We start from the raw sequence: 26,239 nt of genomic DNA, 5'->3' as shown, positions 1-26,239 counted from the left end.
GCCAGCGAGCTTTTAAATGTCCAAAGGCACATTCTACCACCATTCTGCACTTGTTCAGCCTATAGTTGAACTGCTCATTACTACTGTCCAGGCTGCCTGTGTACAGCTTCATGACCCATGGGAGCAAGGGGTAAGCTGGGTCCCCAAGGTTAACTATTGGCATTTCAACATCCCCAACAGTAATTTTCTGGTCTGGGAAGTAAGTCCCTTCTTACAACTGCTCGAACAGCCTGGAGTTCGTAAAGATGCGAGCATCATGCACCTTTCCCGGCCATCCCACGTTGATGTCGGTCAAATGTCCCTTGTGATCCACCAGTGCTTTCAGCACCAGTGAGAAGTACCCCTTGTGGTTTACATACTGGTTGGCAAGGTGGTCCGGTGCCAAGATAGGGCTATGTGTTCCATCTATTGCCCCTCCACAGTTAGGGAAAACCATTGCAGCAAAGCCATCCACTATGACCTGCACATTTCCCAGAGTCACTACCCTTGATTGCATAACGTCAGTGATTGCATTGGCTACTTGGATCACAGCAGTCCCCACAGTAGACTTGCCCACTCCAAATTGATTCCCGACTGACCAGTAGCAGTCAGGTGTTGCAAGCTTCCACAGGGCTATCGCCACTCGCTTCTCAACTGTCAGGGCAGCTCTCATCTTGGTATTCCTGCGCTTCAGGATGGGGGAAAGCAACTCACGAAGTTCGAGGAAAGTGGCCTTATACATGCAAAAGTTTTACAGCCACTGGGAATCATCCCATACCTGCAACACAGTCTGTTTGCCAGGCCCAGATTGTCTGCCATTGCTTTCACAGAGGGAGGGAGGGAAGGGCGACTGACAACATGTACCCAAAACCATCCTCGACAATGGTTTTGTCCCATCAGGCATTGGGAGCTTAACCCAGAATTCAAATGGGCAGCGGAGACTGTGGGAACTGTGGGATAGCTACCCACAGTTCACCGCTCTGTAAGTCAATGCTAGCCACAGTATTGAGGACACACTCTGCCGACTTAATGCGCTTAGTGGAGACAAACACAATTGACTGTAAAAAATCGATTTCTAAAAATTGACTTCTATAAAATCGACCTAATTTTGTAGTGTAGACATACCATTATGTTTAGCAGGCAGAGGCAACTACAGTTTGTGTGTATCTGTAATCAATTAAACACTACGCCATCTTTTACTTAAGCAACATAGCCACTGTATCTGGTAACTTACTGGACGGCTTCAGGAAGGGAAGGCAGAAGACAGAGGATCTACAGAACTTAGAAGCAGCACTACTTTGTCAGTTGCATTCACTTAATCACAGATCAAATTTCCTGATTCCACTTTGAAACAGTAAGCCAGAAAGGCGGCTTATGTTGACTTGTTAGCTGTACTCGCTAAACCACTTATTTAAATAAAGACTTCTTCCTTTCAAAACCTTGTGCCCTCTATGGGTTACACACTTTCCCAACAAACATACTGAATAAATACCCAATTCTGTTAAAGGCAGAGGTTCCTACTGTTGTGGACACCCTATATTTTCCATAGATGAAAAGTACAAGAACATTTATGTACAAGATATTTGATTATGCACATGATGTACATGCACAAGGCATTATTATTATTAATTAGGTTTCAGCACAAGAGACTTTTTGAGAATCAGGGCTAAGAGAGATATCAAAAGCACTCTACAAAACTAATATACACAAAGCTAGAAAAAATGTCACTCATGAATGACAAGACAGAGCCTGACAGCATGTACAAACTACTGTTTATCAAGGTCCTGCCAAAATTTTCCTCCTAAAAATGGTATGTTCTGCATGTCACACACATCACAGGGCTGTTCATCCAATCAAGCAGAATACTGGTCTGCCCACAATATAGCAAAAGCAAAGCTTCAATCACCCAACAGCTGGTGAACTACTTACCAAAGGCAGACTTCCCCTGCTCCAGTTCTTGTTTCAATCTGTTGAAATCTTCTTTAATTCCCTCTAATTTTCGGACATTTCTGGCATTCAGCACCAACAGCTCATTGAGAAGTCCCTCCAGCCCTTCTCTCTCAGATGTTAATGATCTGATTTCTTCTGCAAGATCCTTAGCAGTACAGAAATTACTTCCTGCAGATTCATTTGGAGGGAGGGTAAGAGAGAAGGAAACAAACATTTGCAACATCAGTAGATTGCACAGAAAACACAGGAAATTAAGCAACTAAAGACCCAAGCAGCAGCTAAAACAACAGTATTAAAAGAGAGGAGAGTTTTGCATTCTGTTTAATTTTTCTGCTCCACTAAATACCATTACAGGAAACGTTCTTAATAACCCATTGGAACAAAATGTTCACAATTATGGTTTACCTAGATTATTTTACACAGAAATATTCCCTCCTTTTTAGTTTTTAATTATTTTTTACATTTGTGGGGAAAACCTGTCTGATATTTAAGTTGAAGAAAATTGTAATTCATGGGTCATTACCTTGTAGTCCATCAGATCATCATCAGGCTTTATAATGTACCTCAATTTATAATTGCCAGATGATACAGTACACTTAAATGGGTATCATCAATCTGTTAGACTCCAGAAAACATCTTTCTTGCACAACGAAAAATACCATATACCATTATTTCCTTACGGTTTTTATATATAGGACAAACTGTGTTTGTAAATGGTATGCACCTATTAAAAATAATATACCAAGAAAGAAAATGCTGAGGTTGCATGGATAAGTGCTTAAAAATCAGGACTCTCGACTTCTTTCTCTCCCTGAAACGTGTAGTTTAGGAGCCATGCAGGGTTCCTGATACTCCCATCTTATTTTGCCCTACAGTTCCTGAGTAGTGTGTGATTCCCGTTAGAGAATCAGAAAAGGGAGTCAGGAGTCCTGAGTTAAATTCCCAGCTCTACCGCTGGCTTGCTTATACTATTAGTCCTTACACTCTCTGTGCCTCGTTTTGTAAAGATCAAGATAATAGCACTTCCCTACTTCACAAGGATAATTACATTGATGACACTAGAAAGTTGTACCATTTTAACTATGTCAGTATAGTTAAAATCGCACAATCCCCCTAGTGTGGATGCAGTTATAGCAGTATAAAGGAGCTTTCTACCACTTTTGCTATTCCAGTATGGGAAGGGGAATAACCATACCAGTATAAGTAATTTTTACACAATTTAAATTGTGTTCACAGTAGGGATTTCACTGGTATAGCTATTTCGGTAAAAAAAATACACACGCCCCCAACCAAAATAGTTATACTAGTAAAACATTTAAATGTAGACTAGCCCTAAGGTGGCAGGGGCCATATAAGTAACTGTAAACACGGATCTATAAAATAACCTTTAGGGGCTCTGACGTAAGCAGCAAGGGCATTCAAGGGTTACGGATGAAACACTGCTTCTAGAAATTAATGTGAAGCACATCCACTTGTGCATATATTATCCATCTACCACCTCAAAACTCAAAAGAGAATGCACAGATTATAGGTATCCCAGACCATAACAGCTCCATCTATTGTCCACATACCAAAATGCTTTATGAAATTTTTGGTTGAAAAGGACAATAAACTGCTGCCTATACACAACAGATGATTTTCTAAGGTAAACAATTTTGTTTTTCTTTAAGAAATATCCCAAAGCACCAATCGGCAAATTTTCAGCTTCAGACATAAGTATAGTGTATTTTTTAATTCAATCCTGTGAGTCAGAAGAACTCTCAATCTATCATTTTTTCCCTTATCATAAATGAAAGAAATCAAACAATCTTCTCTTTACTTATAACAAAATCTCCATTTCTATTGCCTAGGTTAGATCCTATTTGCCAAAATTCAACCTACAGTGAATTTTTACAAATAAATAATTATAAATAACCCCTAAGAGCAGGGTGTATAAGCGTCATCCACGCCTTGCGCCCCGCCCCTCCCCCCCCGACCCTGAGCCACTATAAATGTTTTATAAACCTAATCTGTGATTTGCTTCCACAGGGGTGGGGGGAAATGAGGAAAAAGTTGACATATAATAATGGATGAATGGCAAATATTCAGATGTCTCTAAGGCAGCAAGGCTGACAACAAAACAATGATCTCTCCAAAGAAATAGAACTCATTACAAGCCTTAGTGCACAGGATCCTTAATAAAACATAAAAAAGATGATATTCTTAATTAAAATCTGGAGCCTTCTTTCTACTTCTGAAAAAAGCTAGGGAGAAGGTATGATGCTATACATGAAAGTTTTATACATGTTGAATAACTATGAATTCCCAGAGGGGAGGTTAATATCAAAACTCAGGCTATGATGAAAAGGCATCAAGTATATGCCCATAAGGTAAATCTCTCTGATGTAGATTTTCCTGACAGCAGAAATATGCCTGTGAGTCTGTGATGAAAAATCATCAAAGCATATACAGATCTGTGCACCACCTCCTGAAAGTGCCATCAGTGAACTCCTGACCGCAATCACAGTAACTAAAATAGGCACTTTCTAAATGCCACAAGAAAGTTAATTTTAAAAATATATCTATATCCCTACCTGCCAACATTATAAAAAATGCCCTTCTGCTTTTTAGAAACCACAAGTCACTTTGGTTACTATAGAAATATCCGTTAGACACCTGTAAAAATATTTCAGTTTGTTAATATCATAAATTTGATAAAATGCCTCATTTTGATGACAAAGTAATTTTACCACCTAAACAGAGCACAATAATTCATCACTTTCCTGAATACCTGGGGTTAAATTTCTACAGCTGTACCACTGTAGACAGTGTTCTTTTGGATCTCACTGAAGATCCAGGGAATAGGCGGTCAGGCCTAATAGCTAGAATCAGGTGCCTGGAACTGGAGCCAGGGTCAGAGTAAGGTGCCAAACCAACGGTCAGAGCCAGAGACAGCGTCAGGGGCAGGGCATAGTAGTAGGGATCTGAAGCGAGTCAGGAAAGCAGGAACCATGAACAGACAGGGGTGTGGGACAAAGTGGACAGGAACAGGCTGGGGGTCAGGGTTCAGCAGTCAGGCAAACAGGCAGGGTTCGTAGTAGCCAGGGATTCACCAAGTTGCTCAAACAACTTCCTGTACCTCTATCTGCTTTAAATAATGCATCCCAGCCAATCGTTGGGGCTGGACATCTCCCTCAATCAGCTTTGTGGGCAGAGCCTTTGTGAGCTACAGCTTCGCCAGCCCCCTTCTCCACTAGTTTGGGTAAGCTACTGGGTGGTGGCCACAGTCTGAGCATGGCCTAGGGACTCAAAGGCCCTGGTTCAGGGCCCATGATCTTACACCCTTAACCAATAAACCCTTATCAGAATTTGTAAGGAAAATCTAGAATGCTGAAGAAAGTAGTGCTGGTTGTGCAGAAAGTGGTAGTCATTAACAAAATAATAAATAAATCTTTCAGCTGAGACCTAAAACCAAGGTTTAATGACCCCAGGTGTGGTCATTAAAGATCCCATGGCATTTCTGACAAGAATAGATATTTCCTTCCAGCGCCTGGGCCAAATTTCAGTTTAGATAAGTAATTTACCTAGGCAAAATTCCCCGGCAATATGCATTAAATGTGATATTCTTCATTTTGTCCTAACTATTGTGGAGTGTTAATGAGAGCTGAAAGACTATTGAGTTCCTCACCAGCAATGACTGCATTTCTCTAGTGTGTATGTATAAATATGCACACCCACATAATATTATACCAGATGGGTGAAATTAACAGCTTAATACATTTCATGAAAACATTGGCAGGTTCATGGAATTTTACTGTGCTACTTTTAAGATGTTAAATTTTTTAATTTGAATAAATATATGAAATAAACAATCACTCATAGAATTTATTAATTCAGTAGAAAAAGTAGTATCCAACCATGTGAAAGGAAACCGGGATTATAATAAAACCTGTAATTAACTAAGTGCTCTTTGCCAAATCAATTCTGTGACTTACTACTTTCCATTACCAGGAGCATCAGATATAAAAGGATTTATCCCCAAAATCATTCATGAATTTTCCACTTTGGAACACGGACTAATCATAGTTATCAATCACTCATGACACTCTATGAATGGTCTCAGTCTCTACCCTGTGCTGACCCTGAATTATGTGACCAAACTCAGTCCCCTTCTGGGATTTGGCTTTATTGGTAGTCAAAAAGCAACATCACAATAAACCTTCGCCTAAACTTCCTCTCTGAGTTTGGAGGTCCCTAATGTTTTCCTCTGGGACCGCCTCCCTCCTATATCCCCAATTCTCACTCCGTTGAGAGACACTCCCATCTCCCTTATATCCAGAGGTGGTTAATAAGCAGTACAGACCAAAATGAGCCATTGGAACACTAGCAGTTTTATGCAAGATTCTAACACCAGCAGGGTGGGCCAACAGAAAAATCCTGCCATTCCGTTACACACCACAGTCACAATGATCTGTTTTGAGAAGCAATGTAGTAGCGAGGAGGAAACTGAGAGCTTGGTTTGTGATCATTTAAATCCACAATGGTGTACTGGGTTTTATTTTGTGCAGTGAGAGATCAATACTGCAACATGAGGCACATATAATGATTTTATATAAAGCATTACGTGGTCAGTAGACAAAACGAGGGCTACTTGGTAGAAGTCTGAGAGCTCTTGCAGGATCTAACCTCAAGAGTTTGCAAAGAATTCTCACAACTTAAACCAATATAAATGACTTCAGCAATCCAGACAAAAAGGATCCCAAACACTGGTGGAGGAATAATCAGCGCAACCAGGGAAGTGCACAGGGGCCCCCCATAATTTGGGGATTAGTGCTGCTGCAGGGGTCCAGAGTGTTGCTCCAGCACCTGGAATCCCAGGTCAGAGCAACGCTCCATCATTTGGTAGATGGGGTCACAATGCAACTGAAATTTGGCCCACCCACACCTCCATAATGCCAGACAGACACATTTCTGTCTGGCCACATTTCAGTGGTGTTGTGACCCCATGTGCATGGCCACAATGCCTATCAAATTTGGCCCACCCATCAACATTCCCTTTACACTGCACACACAAAGTAGATGTTTGCAGAAGCCTCAGCAGTCTTGTTCTGAGCTGGCTTTCTGTCCACTTGAGTACGCTGGTGAAAGCACTCTGTCTTCTATCCACCCAATCTGCCTTCTCATACTTATTAAACATTACACTCAAATTTTAGAGACCCTCATTCAGTACGGACCAGACAGGAATGGGCCACCTCCTGAATCACAAATACTTCTTGCAATATAGTCTGAGGCCTCCCATCCACACAGTGATCTTGCATTAGTCAGCTTGTGAAAACTGACAGGATCACCAGGCAATATAACATACCTGCATACGAGGGTGACCAGATGTCCGGTTTTCGACCGGAACATCCGGTCGAAAAGGGATCCTGGCAGCTCCGGTTAGCATTGCTGACCGGGCCATTGACTGTCCAGTTGGCGGTGCCACGCAGCAGGGCTGGCAGGTTCCCTGCTAGCCTCCACACTGCGTGGCTCCCGGGAAGCAGCCGGCATGTTCCCACTCTGGCTCCTACGTGTAGGGGCAGCAAGGGGGCTCCGAACACTGCCTCCGCCCCAAGCGCCACCCCCACAGCTCCCATTAGCCAGGAAACACTGCCAATGGGAGCTGTGGGGGCAGCGCCTGCAGAGCTGCCTACCTGTGCCTCCATGTAGGAGCCAGAGGTGGGGACATGCCGCTGCTTCTGGGAGCTGCTTGAGGTAAGCGCTGCCCAGAGCCTGCACCTGTGACCCCCTCCCAGGCTCCAACCTGCTGCCCCAGCTCCCGCCCTGATCCCCCTCCTACTCTCCGAACCCCTCGATCCCAGCCCAGAGCACCCTCTTGCACCCCAAACCCTTCATCCCCACCCCAGAGCCTGCACTCCCAGCCGGAGCCCTCACTCCCCCCTCCATGCCCCAACCCCCTGACGCAGCCCTGATCCCCCTTCTGCCCTCCAAATCCCTCAATCCCAGCCCGTAACACCCTCCAGTACCCCAAACCCCTTATCCCCAGCCCCACCCCAGAGCCTGTACCCCCTGCCCAGAGCCCATACATCCAGTGGTGCGCTGGAGCTGGTTCGCACCGGTTCGCTAGAACCGGTTGTTAAATTTAGAAGCCCTTTTAGAACCGGTTGTTCCGCGAGGGACAACCGGTTCTAAAAGGGCTTCTAAATTTAACTGGCCAAAAGTGGAGCCTTAGGCGCCGACTCCATGGGTGCTCCAGCCCTGGAGCGCTCAAGGGGAAAATTTGGTGAGTGCAGAGCACCCACCGGCAGCTCCCCGCCACACCCCCAGCTCACCTCCGTTCTGCCTCCACCTCCTCCCCTGAAGGCGCCGCCCCGCTCTGCTTCTCTGCCCCCCCAGGCTTCCCGCGAATCAGCTGTTTGGCAGGAAGCCGGGGTGCGCTGAGAAGCAGGCGGTGGCTTCGCACTTAGGCCGAGGGTGGCGGAGGTGAGCTGGGGCAGGGGAGCGCAAGGAGGGCTGCTCGCACCGCAGCAGGTAACTGGGGGCGGGGGGGCGCACAGGGGAACCGCTCCCCGCCCCAGCTCACCTCCGCCACCCTCAGCCTGAGCGGGAAGCCGCCGCCTGCTTCTCTGCCCCCCCGCCAGGCTTCCTGCCAAACAGCTGATTCGCAGGAACCCAGGGAGGGGGGAAGGGGGCGCAGAGAAGCAGAGCGGGGCGGTGGGTTCAGGGGAGGAGGCAGAGGTTAGCTGGGGCCAGGCGCGGTGCAGGGAGCTGCTGGTGGTTGCTCTGCACCCATCAAATTTTCCCTGTGGGGGCTCCGGCTCCGGAGCACCGAAGGAGTCGGCGCCTAAGGCACCACTTTTGATGTGATCAATGCAGGGATTGGCCACTTCCCCTGCTCCCCCCCAGCTACACTCCCCCGCCCCTAGGAGCCAGAGGGACCTGCTGGATGCTTCCTGGGAGCTGCCCCAGGTAAGCACCACCGGGACTCCCCATCTCGCCCCCCAGCAGGTCCCTCTGGCTCTTAGGAGTGGGGCGGGCACCCACTACGGTGGCCCACGAGACCTTCCTGCCCAGTTCTGGCGGCAATCAGAGGACAGGGGAGTGGGGTGGATGGGTCAGAGGTCACGGTGGGGTTGGATGGGGCAGGAGTCCCGGGGGGCGGGGGTGGGCAACGACCCCCTCGTGGGGTGAGGAGGGAACCAGTTGTTAAGAGTTTGGCAGCTCATCACGGCATACACCCTCCCACACCCCAACCCCATGCCTCAGCCCAGAGCCCCCTTCCATACTCCAAACCCCTCGGCTACATTCTCCAGCCCGGAGCCCCCTCCTGCACCCCAAACCCCTCATCCCTGGCGCCACCCTAGAGCCCGCACCCCCAGCCACACCGCAACCTACTGCCTCAGCCTGGAGTCCCCTCCCACACTGAACTCCTCATTTCTGGCCCCACCTTGGAGCTTGCAGCCCCAGCCAGAGCCCTCACCCCGTCCCACACTCCAGCAAAAATGAAGGAGTGACTGAGGGTGGGGAGAGCAAGCGACAGAGGGAGGGAGATGAAGTGAACAGGGAGCGTGGCCTCAGTGAAGGGGCATAGCAGGGGGCAGGGCCTCAGAGGAGGGGCGGGCAGGGCAAGGCTGTGAATTGAAAGTTGGCAACTCTACTGCATACTTCACAAAATGTGCCTGCCTAATGTAACACTTTACCATTGCCTGTAATTTCTAAGTACACCAGAACAGATGTCATTTGTCACGATCCAGCACCCCATCTTATTTTATATATGAGTATGCATGTGCAGAGGGAAACAGAGAAACAGAGATCCACCTCGGTGAAGTTTCACATTTCTATACTACTATCCTAGCAACAATTGCTCCTTGTCAGTGAATTTACAAGAGACTGGTCTGGGAGTAAAATGGTCACAGCTATTTACTGATATACTTAAGGGTTTGTTAACCTTTGAAAATTAATCTAGAATAAAGTAGGATGTGAATTTAAAGTGGATTAACTACTCCAGATTATGACCATGTGTGGTCGCGCATATTCCTGAATAAGAGTGCCTTGTTCTGGAAAAAGAGCCTCCACATATAGATTTAATCAGGACATACCTCCTGATATAGACAAGCCCTAACACAAGCTATTTGGATGGGCAGGAAAAAAATCATGGTGATTTGCTGGGCCAATTCTCAGTTACAAGGACTCAGTCTTATTGATTCCCATGGCACCTATCCCATGTCCTCCCAACTTAAGACAATGCTTCCTTAAGACAATCCTTCTCCATCTGAAGAATGATCTGACAACATGGAGTTTCAGAAGCCCACCTCACACCCCTTATTGGTAGCAGTGAATGGGACTCCTCACATGGTGGTGTTCTATCTCATTTACCAATAGTACTTTATCTGTTTCTGGATGCTTCATAGATTCCAACGCAAGAAGGGACCGCTGTGATCATCTATACTGACCTTCTGCATAACACAGGCCACAGAATTTCCCCCAAAACTCTTGGAGCATATTTTTAGAAAAACATCCAATCTTGGTTTAAAAATGGTTAGTGATGTAGAATCCATCTCGAAACTTGGTAAATTGTTTCAATGGTTAATTACCCTCACTTTTAAAAATGTATGCCTTACTTCCAGTTTGAGTTTCTCTAGCTTCAACTTCCAGCCACTGGATCTTTCCCTGCTAGAGTGAAGAGTCCACTATCAAATATTTGTTCCCCATGTAGATACTTGTAGACTGTGATCAAGTCACCTCTTAACCTTCTCTTGTTAAACTAAATAGATTAAGCTCCTTGAATTTGTCACTGTAAGGCAGGTTTTCTAATCCTTTAATCATGGTTCTTCCCTGAACCCTCTCCAACTTGTGAACATCCTTCCTGAATTGTGGACACCAAAACTGGACACAGTATTCCAGGCCACATACCAGTACCAAACACAGAGGTAAAATAAGAAATTATTACTAATCTTTCCATAACTGTTGTTCTTTTAAATGTGTTGCACATGTCTATGCCACTGTAGGTGTGTGTGCACTGCAGTACACCATTGTTGGAGAGCTTTTTTCCCCAGTGGTAATGGTACCCCTCAGGGATGCACAAGCACCCTCTGCTGCCTCACGCATTGTGTGCAGGCATAAAGGGAGGAGCCAGCCCCAAACCCCTCAGATCCTTCCTACCTACTCATATATAAAAATAAAGAGTGGAAGGAGGACGGATCATGGAACGGACATTTGCTTAGTAATGCTTAGTAAACATTTCTACTTCTTTGACTGATTTGCACACGTCCATTCCACTGTACGTGACTCACAAGCAGTCCCAACTAGAGGTGGGTTCAGAGATATTTTTGAACAGGGATTGGTGGATTACTCGTCCAAATTTAGCACTCTCTCTAGATTGTTGAGAGATAGCATAGTCAAAGGCAAATACATGACATGCTGACCAGGTTCCCACTTTGCAAATGTCTAATATGGGAACATTAGCCAGAAAGGCCAGAGTGATTCCTTGGGACCTAGTTGAATGATCCAACACTCCACCTGGCAGCTTTATGTTAGCCAACTGGTAACACAGGCAAATATAACTGGATATCCAAGACAATATCCTCGGAGTGGAGACAAGACTGCCCTTCATTCTGTTGATAAATGCAATGAACAACTGAGTCGAAGATCCGAAAGGTTTAGCCCGTACCGGATAAAACGCTAAAGGTCTTCTAACATCCAGAGGTGTTCAGTCCCTCCTCAACCTTACTACCATGAGGCTTTGGGAAGAAGGTCAATAAGAAGATTGCTTGGTTAATATAAAAGTGAAAACTATGCTTCTAAGAAACCTTGAGTGAGAACAAAGGTAGACTTTGTTCACATAGAAAACCGTATACAGAGGATCTGATACTAGAGTCCTCATCTCTCCCACTCTCCTGGATGATGTAATGGCTACTAAAAAAGCTACCTTCATGAAAGGTGCTACAGAGAGCAGGTCACCAGAGGCTCAAAGAAGGGGACCCATCAGCTTTGTTAAGACTAGATTCAAGTTCCATGGGGCACACCAAAGAAAGGTGTCATTTTGGGAGAAGGGAGCAGCAAGTTTAGACCTCCAAGAGTTGCTTAGAGAAGCCAACCTGGATCAGCTGCTAGTAGAACCAAGAATAATTGGTCCTTCAGTGGCTAGAAAGGCTGGGAGCAGGCAGAAGCCAAATCAAGACCCGATGGGCTATGTAAAAATGGCTGGCTGCTTCCTTGAGGTGGCAGTTCTGGGTGAAGCTGGGGCAGAGAAGGAAGGGTTTTCCCATCTTAAGCCAAAACCCCAGCCTGGTCAGGGCCTAACTCTGATTGCACCTTTTGATTGAGCCAGTGAAATACTGATTTGTTTTATATAATGGAATTTAAAGCCCAGGCAGCCATCTTAAGTTGGATATCAATTGACTGCTGTAAAATTAAAGGGTGTTTGCGTCATGAGATGCTCCACTGGTTCAGGAGAACCGGTGACACCACCTCTCCATTGCATGACTCTCAGAGGAGAAAAAAGTCTAAGATATAGGGAATCGTGGGTCATTGATTTAACAGTGAATTCTTCTAATATGCAACAAGCCAAGCAGCAACCAGTGGTGAGCTGGAGCTGGTTCACACCGGTTCGCTAGAACCGGTTGTTAAATTTAGAAGCCCTTTTAGAACCGGTTGTTCCGCGAGAGAGAACCGGTTCTAAAAGGGCTTCTAAATTTAACTGGCCAAAAGTGGCGCCTTAGGCGCCGACTCCATGGGTGCTCCAGCCCTGGAGCACCCAAAGGGAATATTTGGTGGGTGCAGAGCACCCACCGGCAGCTCCCCGCCCCCGCCGCGGCCCCAGCTCACCTCCGCTTCACCTTCGCCTCCTCTCCTGTACGCACCACCCCGCTCTGCTTCTCCGCCCCCGCCCCCCGGCTTCCCGCGAATCAGCTGTTCGCGCAGAAAGCCGGAGTGGGCTGAGAAGCAGGCCGCGGCTTCCCGCTCAAGCCCAGGGATGCGGAGATGAGCTGGGGAGGGGGGCGCGAGGAGGGCCGGCCACACCGCAGCAGGTAACCCGGGGGAGGGGGGCGTGCAGGGGAACCGCTCCCCGCCGCAACTCACCTCCGCCACCCTTGGCCTGAGTGTGAAGCCGCCGCCTGCTTCTCTGCCCCCCCCAGGCTTTCCGCGAATCAGCTGTTTGTGCTGTTCAGCTGTTCAGCGGAGGGGGCAGAGCGGAGGTGAGGTGAGCTGGGGCTGGGCGCGGGACAGGGAGCTGCCAGTGGGTGCTCTGCACCCACCAAATTTTCCCCACGGGGGCTCCAGCCCCTGAGCACCCAGGGTTGGCGCCTAAGGCGCCACTTTTGATGTGATCAGTGGGGGGAGCCGCCACTCCCACTCCTAACTATGCTCCGCCGCCCCCAGGAGCCAGAGGGACCTGCCAGATGCTTCCTGGGAGCTGCCCCAGGTAAGCACCTCCAGGACTTCCCACCTCACCCCCCGGCAGGTGCCTCTGGCTCTTAGGGGTGGGCACCCACTACGGTGGCCCACGAGACCCTCCTGCCCGGTTCTGGGGGCAGTCAGGGGACAGGGGAGGGGGGTGGATGGGCCAGGGGTCCCGGGGGGTGGGGGTGGGCAACGACCCCCTCGTGGGGTGAGGAGGGAACCCATTGTTAAGATTTTGGCAGCTCATCACTGGCAGCAACTATTAGTTTATCATTTATATTGCATTTAGAGAAGTATACTACCAGCTCTGCTATAGCTATGTCCAATATTGTTCAACATCTAGCAAAGGAACGATTTCTGCAATACAGGAAAATGTGAATGCTGGGAAACCAACTGGGGGGAAAAAACAACGACACTAAGCACAAAGCACACATTCACCTTTCTTCCTCCTCTAACAAAACTTTTTAAAAATCAACACCTGTTGGAGCAATAATAAGAAGTAAAGAGCTAACAGGTGTTCTTCCTCAGGGCAATCACCATTATGGTATCCATCAATGCCACTAATACAAGTCATAAAATCTTCCACCCAGTTGTTGATGAGGATACAGAGTTTGATTGCAACTTAGACTTCAATAGATAAAGTGAGGGTCTAGGAGCACATAAGGAAAGCTTAGTGCAAAGAAAAGAGGAGGAATTAGATGTAGTGATAGATACCAGATTCTGAAAGCAGCAGAGCTAATGGGATTGCAGACAAGAAGGAATGAACAATGAATGAGCAAGATGCCTTCATCACCAACATACCTCAAAAAACTAGGGCCCAGAATTGGGATCCAATTATCATTTCCTAAAAATGATACCAACCATTTTTATTATGAGGCATAATGCAATACAAATTGTCCATCTGATCCTGCAAATACACTGTATGAAGGCCCATTTACAGGATCTGCTACAGAAAAGCTAGTTGAGAGAGACAGACAGACAGACAGAAGGAAATGCCATTTAGAGGGCATAGAAGAATATTATACCAGGATCAAATCAGCAGGTGCAAAGTAGGAAATATCTTTTGAGCAGCTCACAAAAGAGATTAATTGTAGTGGGGCAGAGAAAATAAAAGTTTGAGTTTCTGAAGAGAATTTACCCAAGGAAATTTCTTTAAAATCCATTTAATTTGGAACACTCTATTGTATTTTCAAAGACAAAAAGTTAGCTCTCCAGAAGAATTTATATAAGTTGGGGATAAAACTCATTCTTGGCAGGAATAGCAGTATCCAGAGAAGGGAAAGAATTGCAAATGACACAAGGAAATCTCTCCCTCCTTCTCACCGTGATTCCTATATGTGCTCCATTCAGTTCAAACACTGATTATACTTTGAAGATGGTGGGGCAGATTTTCTTCTACAGCCAAGATCCATTAAGCATAGGTGAAAGATCAGTTACACAGCTCCATGAGTTAGTGGGCTGTTTTGCAATAGCCTCAGAGCAAGTTAGGGCAATTTAGGGGCTACTGTAACTTACACTGGCTAAGGATCCACCTCTTCCCTCCCCAGAACACGCTCTGTGCCAGTGAGGAAGGTGAGAGGTTGTGTCAGGAACTGACTCGGACATCTTTACCTCAGCTGAGAGAAACACTCCACTCTCAGAGAAATTCTCAGCTGGCTAATTACAGCTAGAATTAGGCTCCTTTGAGCAGCCTGAGCAGTACAAAGAGACCAGATTATACCTTAGAATGGTGGTTCTCAAACTGGGGTCCTCAGAGACTGCGCAAGGGTTCTGCAAAATATTATGAATAACTAAAAAAAAAAATCTCACCACACTTCTGCATTGCCTAACGATTAAAACCAACAAATGGTGCATGAACAATGCTGTAATACTCTCATTGCATAAGCATCAACATAAAAAATCTCCCTGCTTTGTGACAGCAAATCAGAAGAGATGTGTTTTGTTTTTTTATGATTGAGACGTCTTTGGTGGGTGGAAGTGGAATATATTTTTACAGTGTGTGAGCAAATTACATTGAAGAATGGATACATTTTTAAAACGTCCTCATACTAGTACTGCTAGTTGTGCTGAAGTCATGGACAATGCAGAGTCAAGCAGTAAGAAACAAATGACGAACAGAAAGTTTGACGAAAGTTATACTGATTCTGGTTTTATGGAATTTAGTTATGGACAACCCCAATGCATTGTATGCTTATAAATCCTATCAAACAAAGCAATGAAATCCACAAAATTGAAACAACACCTCTCAACAGGCACCTTGAGTATAAAGATAAACCCAGAGACTTTTTTCAATGAGAAAGAAGAATACGATCAACAGAAAACTCAAAAGACAAACATAACATCAGTTCCAGAAAAGGCTCCGAAAGCATCTTTCTTAACAGCACTTCAGATTACAAAGAGTAAAATATCCTGTACCGCTGGAGAAGGACCAATTCTTCCAGCTGCTATAGAAATGTGCAAAGTGATGGTAAGGGAAGATGCTGCGAAGAAACTTAAGGCCGTAACACTTTTTAACTACACAGTTAGTAAGAGAATTGAATCACTTTCAAATAATGTAAAATGCTATCTAACTGAAAGGCTACGTACATGTGAACGGTTTGCAATTCAGCTTGATAAGACAACTGATGTTGGTAATGCAGCACAATTATTAGTGTGTGTTTGTTATGTTTGACTGGGAGAAATTTTGGAAGATTTTCTTTTTTGTCAGAGGTTACCAGAACAGACAACAGGTCAGGAAATATTCAAATTATTGGATAATTTCATGAAAGCTGAATAGCTGAATTGAGAGAAATGTGTTGATGTTTGCATGGATAGTGCTGCTTCTATAATAGACAGTAGGAGTGGTGATGAAGCAAGAATACGAGCCATAAATCCACAGGTAACTGAAACACACTGTACCTTGCATTGCCAGGCCCGTCCGTCAAAGAAAATGGAACCTGAACCTGAATTACATGATGTGCTCAATGCAGCTGTGACAGTTGTGAATTCTGTAAAGTTCTGGCCTTTGAATTCATGCCTTTTTGCAAATCTGTGTTTAGAAATAGGTGCAGGATATGACAAATTATTGTTTCATATGGAAGTGAGTTAGCTATCTCATGGCAGAGTGCCAAAAAGAGTTTTTGAGCTTCACAAAGAGCTGCTGGGTTTTCTTTCAGTGCACAATCCCAAGATTGCCGCAAACTTTTCTGACCCGATATGCACTGCAAAGCTTGCAGACCTCACAGACATTTTTAACTGGTGGAATCCACTGAACCTGTTCACACAAATGGGCAATACCACCATACTTGAGGTGAGTGACAAGATTATAGAATTTCAGAAGTAATTTCAGAATTTCACATTAACAAGGGATAGGCTCAGTGATTTGAGCTTTGGCCTGCTAAACCCAGGGTTGTGAGTTCAATCCTTGAAGGGGCCATTTAGGGATCTGGGGCAAAAATTGGGGATTGGACCTGCTTTGAGCAGGGGGTTGGACTAGATGACCTCCTGAGGTCCCTTCCAACCCTGATGTTCTATGAAATGTTTCTTTTTTTTTTATTTTTATCAGGGGGGGAGGGATAGCTCAGTGGTTTGAGCACTGGCCTGCTAAACCCAGGGTTGTGAGTTCAATCCTTGAGGGGGCCACTTGGGATCTGGGGCAAAAATTGGGGATTGGTCCTGCTTTGAGCAGGGGGTTGGACTAGTTGACCTCCTGAGGTCCCTTCCAACCCTGATATTCTATGATAAGTAGAGGTTTGGAAAACTAGAATGAGCAGTAGACTCTCAGATATGTTTCCTCTATTGACAGATTTTCTGGATACTAACAGCATGACAACTGAGTGACAGATCATTACTCACCTTTCAACTTTGGCAGAGTACTTCAGAGTTTACTTTAAAAATATAAACATGGAGAAATATGATTGGGTTCGGTATCTGTTCTCAACTTTTGCTACGTTGTCTTGCCGTTTGAGTGAAAAAGCAGAACAGGAGCTGGATGAACTGCCCTGCAGATTCAGGCACAGACACCTTGCCAGTTTTGGTCAACTGTTGCTGTGGAGTACCCAGTTTTAGTTACAGAAGCAATGAAAGTGTTGCTACCTTTGCCAGCAACATATATATGTGAAGCATCATTCTCTACCATGACCTTGATGAAGACAAAGTTCAGGTCCCAACTGGAAGTGGAGAATGATTTACAAGTTTGCTTGTCAACCAAAGATAGACAGACTCTGCAGTAAGAAACAGGCATGCCCATCTCACTGATATCTGTAAGTACTCAAACTCCTTTTCTTAAAGCATTACTAACAGTACATGTTTATATGAAGCATGTGTGTACTTTTGTCAGTTTCTCAGTCTGGGGGTCTGGGATTAACACGCATTTGAAAAGGGGTCCATCAACAAAAAATAATAATTTGTGAATCTTTGCCTTAGAGTCAGGCCAAGAATGCACTATAGGAGTGCAAGGTGGAATGATCATTTATGTGAATGGTGTGCGCACACACGAGCACAAATATATAATCTTCCCTGCATTATATTTTCTCCCTTCATGTTTTCTCTGTCATCTTATTCCCAGAAATCTCTTGCTCTTTGCTTTTTTTCCCACACCCTCCATCTCCTCTTTCCATCTTTATCCTCCCACTACACACTAGCATCCTATCCAATTACTACTCACCAATCCTTTCATTCCGTATCCCCCTGATCTATTTATCCCCAGTATACAACATTACACAATTGGTTGGGGGAATAATGGGTTTTGGCTTGAGAGAGGTTCATCTTTTTCTGAAGCATCTGGTATAGGTCACCACTGAAGAGGCAGGATACCGAATGCAACAGATCAATTATATATTAAGGCCTATATTCCCAAGGAGCCCAATTACCCAAGATATTGAGGAGGAGTACTGAAATGCAATAGGCACACTGAGACATTAGCTGAATTTTCTTCCCCTTTCTTAATAGCATTTCTTGACCGTGAGAAAGTTACAAAAGATGAAAGAGGAACACCCGTGTCTTTTGATGGAACAGCAGCACAACTTAGGAATCATATAAAGAAAGACTGAGCAAATTTTGCCTAACATAAAGCCATTTTGTCACCTTGCTAGGATTCCAAGGACAATATCTAATTTGCATAAAATTAAGCAGATTGCAACATGATCTCAAGCAAACAAAGGAGTTAACATCACATTAGCATAAACATGTGGAGTGGTGGTTAATCATATGTTCACCACCAGGCATAGGCAAATTTCTACTCTGATGGCTCTGTTTTACCTAATCTCAATTATCATTAAGAGACATGAAGTGTTTTAAACTAAAAGCCAACCTGTTGCAAGCCTTTTAGCACCCATCTGGACATAATCTTATTCCCCAGTCTCCAATGTCCAGATTTATTATGAGAGGCAACAGTGCCAACACAGTACATTTGGTAAAAGGGAAGTGGTTAAATACACATTCCATGCTACTAACCTGTAACGCCACCTTACGCAGATATAGGTCACAAAAGAGGGATGCTCTTATCTTTTTAAAAGTACTGGAGGTCATATCACAATCAATCACCCAACCAACTCCCATTTTCAGGCCAGCTACTATATATCTAATAAAACAGTTATTCAGTGCTATTAGTTAAATGATGACCTAAATCTCTATTCAGTCTAAGGATCTTAATATTCTTTCCAAATGAGGTATAAGCCTTCTTGGCCTAGTTTCTACATCTGGGTCTAATTTACACTTGCAATGATAAGACTAATTATGAAGGAAGTGAAGAAAATTAGTGACTCTCTCTCACTCTCTCACACACGCACCTTCGCTGTCTCTAAGCATTTGTCAGATTTCATTACTATTATTTTCAAGAAGAAAATTGTTTTCACACAGTTACAGTACCTAAAGAGACTATAACATACATGTAATCTCTCTCATCTGCACAGCTAGTAAATTGACAAAACATCACCTAAAATGGTGGATTACTTCAGATCTTCCGCTCTACCCTTTATTTTCTTACTATGCAAAAATTAGAATTATACCTTTCATCACAGATTAACCTACAATTTTCAAAATAGTGAAAATGAATTTAAAATAAATATTGCAACAGTATTTTTTATTTATATGGATCAGTGCAATATTCTTCATTACAAAGGGTTACCATATTAACCTTAGCGAATTTGTATTTCCTTGCTATTTTTGAGCATTAATTTGATTTGATCTGTAATCTTGCCGCACCAATTCTTGTGCCTCTGAGCCATCTCCCCAGATAAGAATAAACCTTCCTATATTTCCATATCCCTTCCTGCACTGATCACAGGCTATTTTATAAACTTTTAAAGCTTTGCTAGAATAAGCAATTTTTAAACTTTTTAAAGCTTTGATACAGTATCTCAGAATAGTTTTCTTTTACAATGGTACATATAAAAGACACTGACCAAAAAGACTGCATCAACAGTTTTTTCTCAACAGCTGTATCTCTATTAACATCTCCCCCGAACCCCATCCCAACCCAAGGAACCTAGCATTCTTCTTTCTTTGGCTCCCCATTACTTTATGTATCTATCTGTGAGATGGTACTCTTATTAACTGTAGTTCCAGCAGAGCTACTGATTCTAAAACCATGAACTCTCTACTAACGTCCTATTTATTATGTTTTATGAAAAATACTGGGCAAGAGCCTCAGGTGGTGTAAACTGGTGCAGCTCCATTGATTTCAAAGATCTGAGCTGTAAATAGTGGTAGAAGGGAGATGTGAACACCCAAAGTGGTTTCTAATTTTTTTGGAAACTTATTAGTGTCTTCATGATATAATTGATCGATTGTATTTATTACATACCCTTCATAAAGCTGAAGATTCCCTAACATTTCTGCTGATTAAATTCTAGATTAGGATATAATGAAGAGGGGAAACTACTCAGTTTGTATGATATTTTACCCCACGCCAGCAGAATGGCTGTTATTTATCGGGTATTGAAATGCAGGCTAAGTTATTATTGTTTAATATTAAACAATATTCCTTCTGTTCTCAAATGGTTCCAGTGTTTGTCTAGGTTAAGATTAAATCAAATTGAACTGGCAGCACTAGTAGACTTTCATGTTTGGGATTGCATTTATTCTGCGTTTTTGTTTCTTCCATATAAAAGATTAAATATCTTTTTGCACTTTGTGGAGCATTTTGCCCAGTACTGTAAATTGATGTGTCTGGAATAGAAAGGTGAGTGTAGGTAAAATGTTCATTTTGTTTGAACTACCCTGCATATCCATGAAATAGTATTGCCTTTCCAACTCTCCAAATTGTAAATATTTTATATTTAAATTCATATAACTAATATATATTACTTGATAATTGTATTACAAGGTACCAGTATCAAACTGAACCTTTGGGCCAATATGTCAGACTTCATTTGATAAACTTTCTACTTTGACACTGTTCCCTCAAGGTAATTATGGGGTTGGCTAAGAACAAAGTAACATCATTAGCATATAGGGAAATTTTGTGCTGGGTATCCTTTAACAATGTTGTTGCAGTGGATTCATTCAGCAAGTGATTCAGTTGCCAAGGTAAAAAGCACAGGTAACACACAACTTCCCTACTTGGTGCTTCCAGATTGAATGAAAACTTCTGATTATATCCACGGTTCTTCATCTTCACAGCAGGTTACAGATAAAGTTTTTGTCCAGCTAAGAAAGTTATCCACAATTCCATATTGTTCCAAACTGCTCTAAAATAATTCCACCCTACATGATTAATGCTTTCTTAGCCTCTAATGCTAATATACAGAATCATTTATTTGATTAGTCAGATAAAATAATCCCCTAGCAGCCATCTAACAGTCTGTTAGCTGCCTGTCTCTTCTTTGTATATATAAGTGGATGATATTTTGTTTAAACTACTAGCCTAAACTTTGGCAGATTTCTTTTTTTACAGGTCAGTTCATACCTCTCAATTGTGTCTTTTTTGAGGGATGTCACTCATTTTAGTCCCTAAGTTATTAATATCCACACGTTTGGTGTTCCCCTCATTTTACTGCTGAAAATTATTTACATCAAAAATAAATAATCATTAAACAGATTGTACAGTTGTTTATATTAAAACCCCATTATCTTTTAAGTTTCCTCTGTGAATAAAGTTGTGTCCCTGTGAAGGGACATGTCTTCACACTGGTATAGAGGAGGCTAACAAGCTCCTGTGGGCCTATTCCACACTAACGCACCTGCAAGGCTTGTTCAGCCTGGAGGAGGAGGAGTTTAAGGGGGGGGATTTACCTAGGAAGGGGCAGTGAAAAAGAAAGAAGGCTGCCCAACCCAGAGGCTGCTGGTAACAGGTAGTCCAGCTGAGAAGGAGACAGACACAAGACGCATTGCTCCTGAAGCCGCCCTGACTGACAGCAAAGCAATATGCCCCAGGAAGAGGAATAGAAGGTAAACTCCTCAAAGGAGACTGAGCTCTCAGAGCTGAATATCTAGGGTCTGCCTGAGAGACTGGTCCCCTTTCCAGCCAGATCCTCCTCTCTTGCAAGGAGAAGGGACTGAGCCCTTAGAGCTGACTATCTAGGAGCTGCCTGGGAGACTGGTCCTCTTTCCAGCCAGATACTCCTCTCTTGTAAGGGGAAGGGAAGAGGAAGAGCCAACCCTCTGCCTGTGGGCGGTTGCCCTCAGTAAGTTCCCCCAAGGGCCGCCAATTGGGGGAAAAGAGAGGGTAAGCAACGGACTGTGGGACCTGAGGAGGGGGTCCATGGAGCCCTGCCCCACACCATCCCCCTCATTTGGGGTCTATTGCATGTCATGATCCACATTTGGGACTTGGGAGATTGAGAGATATGAGTTAGTAGGATGTCCGGACAGTTAGACATTTACTGACTTAGGGAGGATTAGTAGAAATGCTTCTTTTATTGATGCTGTAAGCTTCTTCCCTATCAATGTGGTATTGAAAATATCCGCCAATGGGTTTATTAGCACTTTTTGAACAGTTTTATAGAGAGGATGCCAATCTACACCAGAGGTTCTATCTGATTTAAAATCTGAGATAGCTGTCCCTCAACATCATGCCCACTAAATCAATTAACACAGCATATACCCTCAAGGGAGCTTTCCCACACACCATCTAATAATTAGTTTCTAAATATATATTTAGTGAAATAACTGAATATTCTGCATTTCTTTATGTGTGTCGTAGTGTCCCTTTAATGGATCATTAATGTACATATGATTTCTGCTTTAAATGTCATTTCTGATTATAATCAACCTATTTAGCCTTGTGTCTTGATTACTCATCTCAAAGTCAGATCCTTGCATTTCTTTGGGAATTGTTTTCTTTTTCTCTTGCTCATCCTCAATGTCCTTCCCTGGCAACTCAGTATTTCTTTCTACAAGTATCCAGAAAGATTGAATAATTTACTTCTCTTCTTTTAGATCTTTCATAATGGTTGTATTCTTGTAGGACAAGATAACTTTGAATCAGAAACTGCATCTGTATCTTAGGTATTTCCCCCTCCTTCCACCCTCCACCTGCAGTTCTTCAGTTGACTTTATTTTTCTGCACAGCCTCAGTATATTAGCCGATAAATCTTGACTTCTTCCATCAGGAGGTCTTTTTGTTGACAGTAACATAACTGTACAGTTATGTCCCTGAAACACCTTTTTTATTCTTGAAGAGAGAAGACTGCGAGCCCTATCTGTTGTTACTTCCTCCACTGCACTAAGATTTAAAATGTCCTCAGTGGTATTCTTAACTATTAGCATAAGATTGCCTTTCTCCAAGCTTCAAAGATTTCTTTTATTCTCACATTGTTCCTTCTTTCACAGTTCTCCAGATCACCAGCTGTAGAGAACATGGGTTAAATTTTCAGAAGTGTCTATATGGCTTAGGAGCCTAAGTCACTTTTGAAAATGGGACTTAGGCTCTTAAATCATTAGGTACTTTTTAAAACTTAACCCCATATTTTCCTCTCAACTGCTTGACTCTGGCCTGCAGATTCACTAGTACATATACATCCTCTCCAACTCTGATCTCAGCTGTATTTTTTTTCTATATCCATTAGTTTAGAGTGAATGTCCATTCTGAACAGTGCTGGCCAAAAATTCCTTGACAGGGCACTTTTCTGTCAGAAAATGCTAATTTCATTGGCAGTAAAAATGTTTTGTGGAGACTATTCTATTTCTCCAAAATTACAGTGGAAACCAGGCGGGGGAAAAAACAGTTATTAATCTTTCCTTAACGGTTGTTCTTCGAGATGTGTTGCACATGTCCATTCCAATGTAGGTGTGTGCGCACCCCGAGCACGGTTGCCAGAAATTTTTGCATCAGTGGTATCCGTTGGGTCTGCTCAGGTGCCCTCTGGTGCCACATGCTCATGGCGCTGGTATAAGGGACCGCGCCAACCCCATGGCCCTTCAGTTCTTTCTTTTCAGCCAATTCCGAAGAGGGGTAAGAGGGCAGGTCTTGGAATGGACATGTGCAACACATCTCGAACAACAACAGTTACAGAAAGGTTAGTAACCGTTTTTCTTTTTTGAGTGATTGCACATGTCCATTCCAACATAGGTGACTCTTAAGCAGTTGTACAGGTGGACAGCTCAGAGTTTAGTTGACATGCTGACTCTAGTACCACTTTGCCAAATCCAACATCATCTCTAGCCTGCTGAGTGATGGCATAATGAGAAGTACATGTGTGTACTGATGACCAAGTTGCTGTTCTACAAATGTCTTGGCATTTGCACTAAAAAAGTTGCCAAAGACGCTTGTGCTCTTGTGGAATGAGCTGTCAGAACATGAGGGGCAGGAACCCCTTCCAGGTCGTAACATGTGAGGATACATGACATGATCCATGATGAAATTCTCTGGGCTGAGACAGAAAGACCTTTCATCCTGTCTGCAATGGCCACAAACGGTTGGGTAGTTTTCCGAAACAGCTTGGTCCTTTCTATGTAGAAAACCAGAGCATGCCTAACATGTAGTGAGTGGAATCTCTGCTCTTCCCTGTTGGAGTGCGGTTTTGGATAGAAAAAAAAATGGTAGGCAGATAGCCTGATTGCTATGGAACTGGGAAACAACCTTTGGAAGGAAAGCTGGATGCAGATGCAATTGGACCTTGTCCTTGAAGAATACCGTGTAAGGTGGCTCTGACATGAAAGTATGGATCTCAAATTCTTCTGGCCAAAGTGATGGCCACTAAGGTGGTCAACTTCAAGGACAGGTACAGTAGGGAGCAAGTTGCCAGCAGTTCAAATGGTGGGCCTGTCAGTTTTGATAAAACCAGGTTGAGGTCCCGGGGACTGTGGGGGGGGCACTGGGTGTCGCACATAGGGGTACAACCTCTCAAGAAAACCATTAGAAATGTCATAGGGGTGAAAAGCTGAGATTGCAACCAGGTGGACTAACAAAAACCATGGTTAGATCTTGTTTTAAGTGTAGTAAGTATTCCAGAATGAATGGTAGAGAGAATTGTATAGGTGAAACACCCTTCTGGGAAGCCCAGATAGAGAACCATTTCCATTTTACCAGGTAAGTAGCTCTGGTGGATGGCTTCCTGCTTCCTAGGAGGACTTTGCAGACCTACTCCGAGCATGCTAGTTCTGCAGGGTTCAGCCATGGAGCTTCCAGACTGTCAGATGGATGGACACAAGGTTCAAGTGACGCAGATGGCCATGGTCCTCGGAGATTAGGTCTCGTTACAGATGCAGAAGGATTTGTATCTCCACAGAGAGATCCAGGAGAGCAGCAAACCAATGCGGGGGGCGGGAGGGGGAAGGGGCAGGCCAGGGCTGTCAAGATGACTCACACTCAGTCTCACTTGATCCTCAGCAGGACCTTGTGTATGAGTGGAATAGGAGGAACGAAGAGATGTCCTCTCCAAGAAAGGAGGAAGCCATCTGCGAGAGATCTGGGACTGTGGGCCCAGGAGGCAGCAGAACTGGAGACACTTCGTGTTGTGCTTTGTCACGAAAAGATCTATGTGGGGTGTTCCCCACCTCTGGAAAATGGCTTTTACGACATCTGGGCAAAAGGACCACTCAGGGTGGTCAGAAAAGGATCTGCTGAGGTGATCCGCTAGTTCGTTCTATGTTCCCGGTAGTTAGGAGGCTCGAGGTGAATCGAGTGGGCTATGCAAAATTCTCAAAAGCGAATTGCCTCTTGACACAGGGGAGAAGAGCAAGCCCCTCCCTGTCTGCTGATATAAAACATCGCCATTGTGTTGTCGGTGAGAACTGAGGCATTCTTGCCTGCCACATGGGGTTGGAATGCCTGGGAAGCCAAGTGGACTGTTCTGAGATTCTTGACACTGATGTGCAGAGAAAATTCTTCCGGACACCAAAGGCCATGACTTCTAAGGGAGCCCAAGTGATCACCCCAACCCATTGCTGATGCGTCTGTAACAAGGGATACCAGTTGGGTCTCGTGGTGCTGGCTCCTGGTAGTCAGTGCCAGCTTCAGTACCAGAGCCTGGATCAGGGTCTGATCAGAGTGGCGGTAGTGCTCTTGCCTTGGAGGCCACTGAGAAGGGATATCTGGACTGGGGGCCTTGCATCCCAGGAAAAGTCCAGGGGCTCCAAAAAGGCCACTGTACCAGTATCTGCCACTGTCCAGAGGACCGTGCAGCTGATGAGATACTTTGACCCGGGTCCATTGCAGGATAGTGCTGCCTTGAATGCAGGTGCCAGCTCCTGCACAAGGCATAGGACTCCAACTCCAGCGAGTCTCTGTTTGGAGACCAGAGAGGAGTAATGCCCACCAGTGTTGGAGATTTGTGCTGAGGAGGAGGAGGAGACTGGGGTTGGGTCATCATTGCCAGTTTCCCTTTAGAAGGTAACAGGGACCTCGGTACCACTGTAGTCTGCTCTTCCCTTCCTACCAGCACCAACATCATCGGCTCTTATATAGCCAAAGACATGGGTACCAACATTGAGAGTAGGTATCTCACTGTGACAAATGCCTCCAGCGTGGAAGGTACCGCCACAGTCCTGGTACCACGGTGACCCT

At 44.4% G+C, this 26,239-nt stretch overlaps 1 protein-coding gene and 1 long non-coding RNA gene across 9 annotated transcripts in view; one reads left to right on the top strand and one right to left on the bottom strand.

The window, feature by feature from the left end:
* Positions 1-26,239, bottom strand: part of DISC1 (DISC1 scaffold protein) — a 369,386-nt gene that overhangs the window by 163,514 nt on the left and 179,633 nt on the right. For all 7 annotated transcript variants that reach the window (XR_006289703.1, XR_006289704.1, XM_043543293.1 and 4 more), the window contains one exon: positions 1,909-2,097. Coding sequence is in view for 5 of the 7 variants with exons in the window: in XM_043543293.1 (XP_043399228.1) it covers positions 1,909-2,097 (189 nt within the window). In the remaining 2 variants the exon portion in view is untranslated. The remainder of the gene's footprint in view (positions 1-1,908; positions 2,098-26,239) is intronic.
* The window catches only part of LOC119565814, a 32,421-nt gene continuing 22,391 nt past the window's right edge, over positions 16,210-26,239 (top strand). For both annotated transcript variants that reach the window (XR_006289706.1, XR_005224796.2), the window contains exons 1-2: positions 16,210-16,600; positions 17,096-17,552. This is a non-coding gene — a long non-coding RNA (uncharacterized LOC119565814). The remainder of the gene's footprint in view (positions 16,601-17,095; positions 17,553-26,239) is intronic.

Source organism: Chelonia mydas, chromosome 3, assembly GCF_015237465.2.
Source record: "Chelonia mydas isolate rCheMyd1 chromosome 3, rCheMyd1.pri.v2, whole genome shotgun sequence".
NCBI lineage: Eukaryota > Metazoa > Chordata > Testudines > Cheloniidae > Chelonia > Chelonia mydas.
The sequence above is the reverse complement of the archived record's forward strand: the minus strand, read 5'-3'. Positions and strand labels throughout refer to the sequence as shown.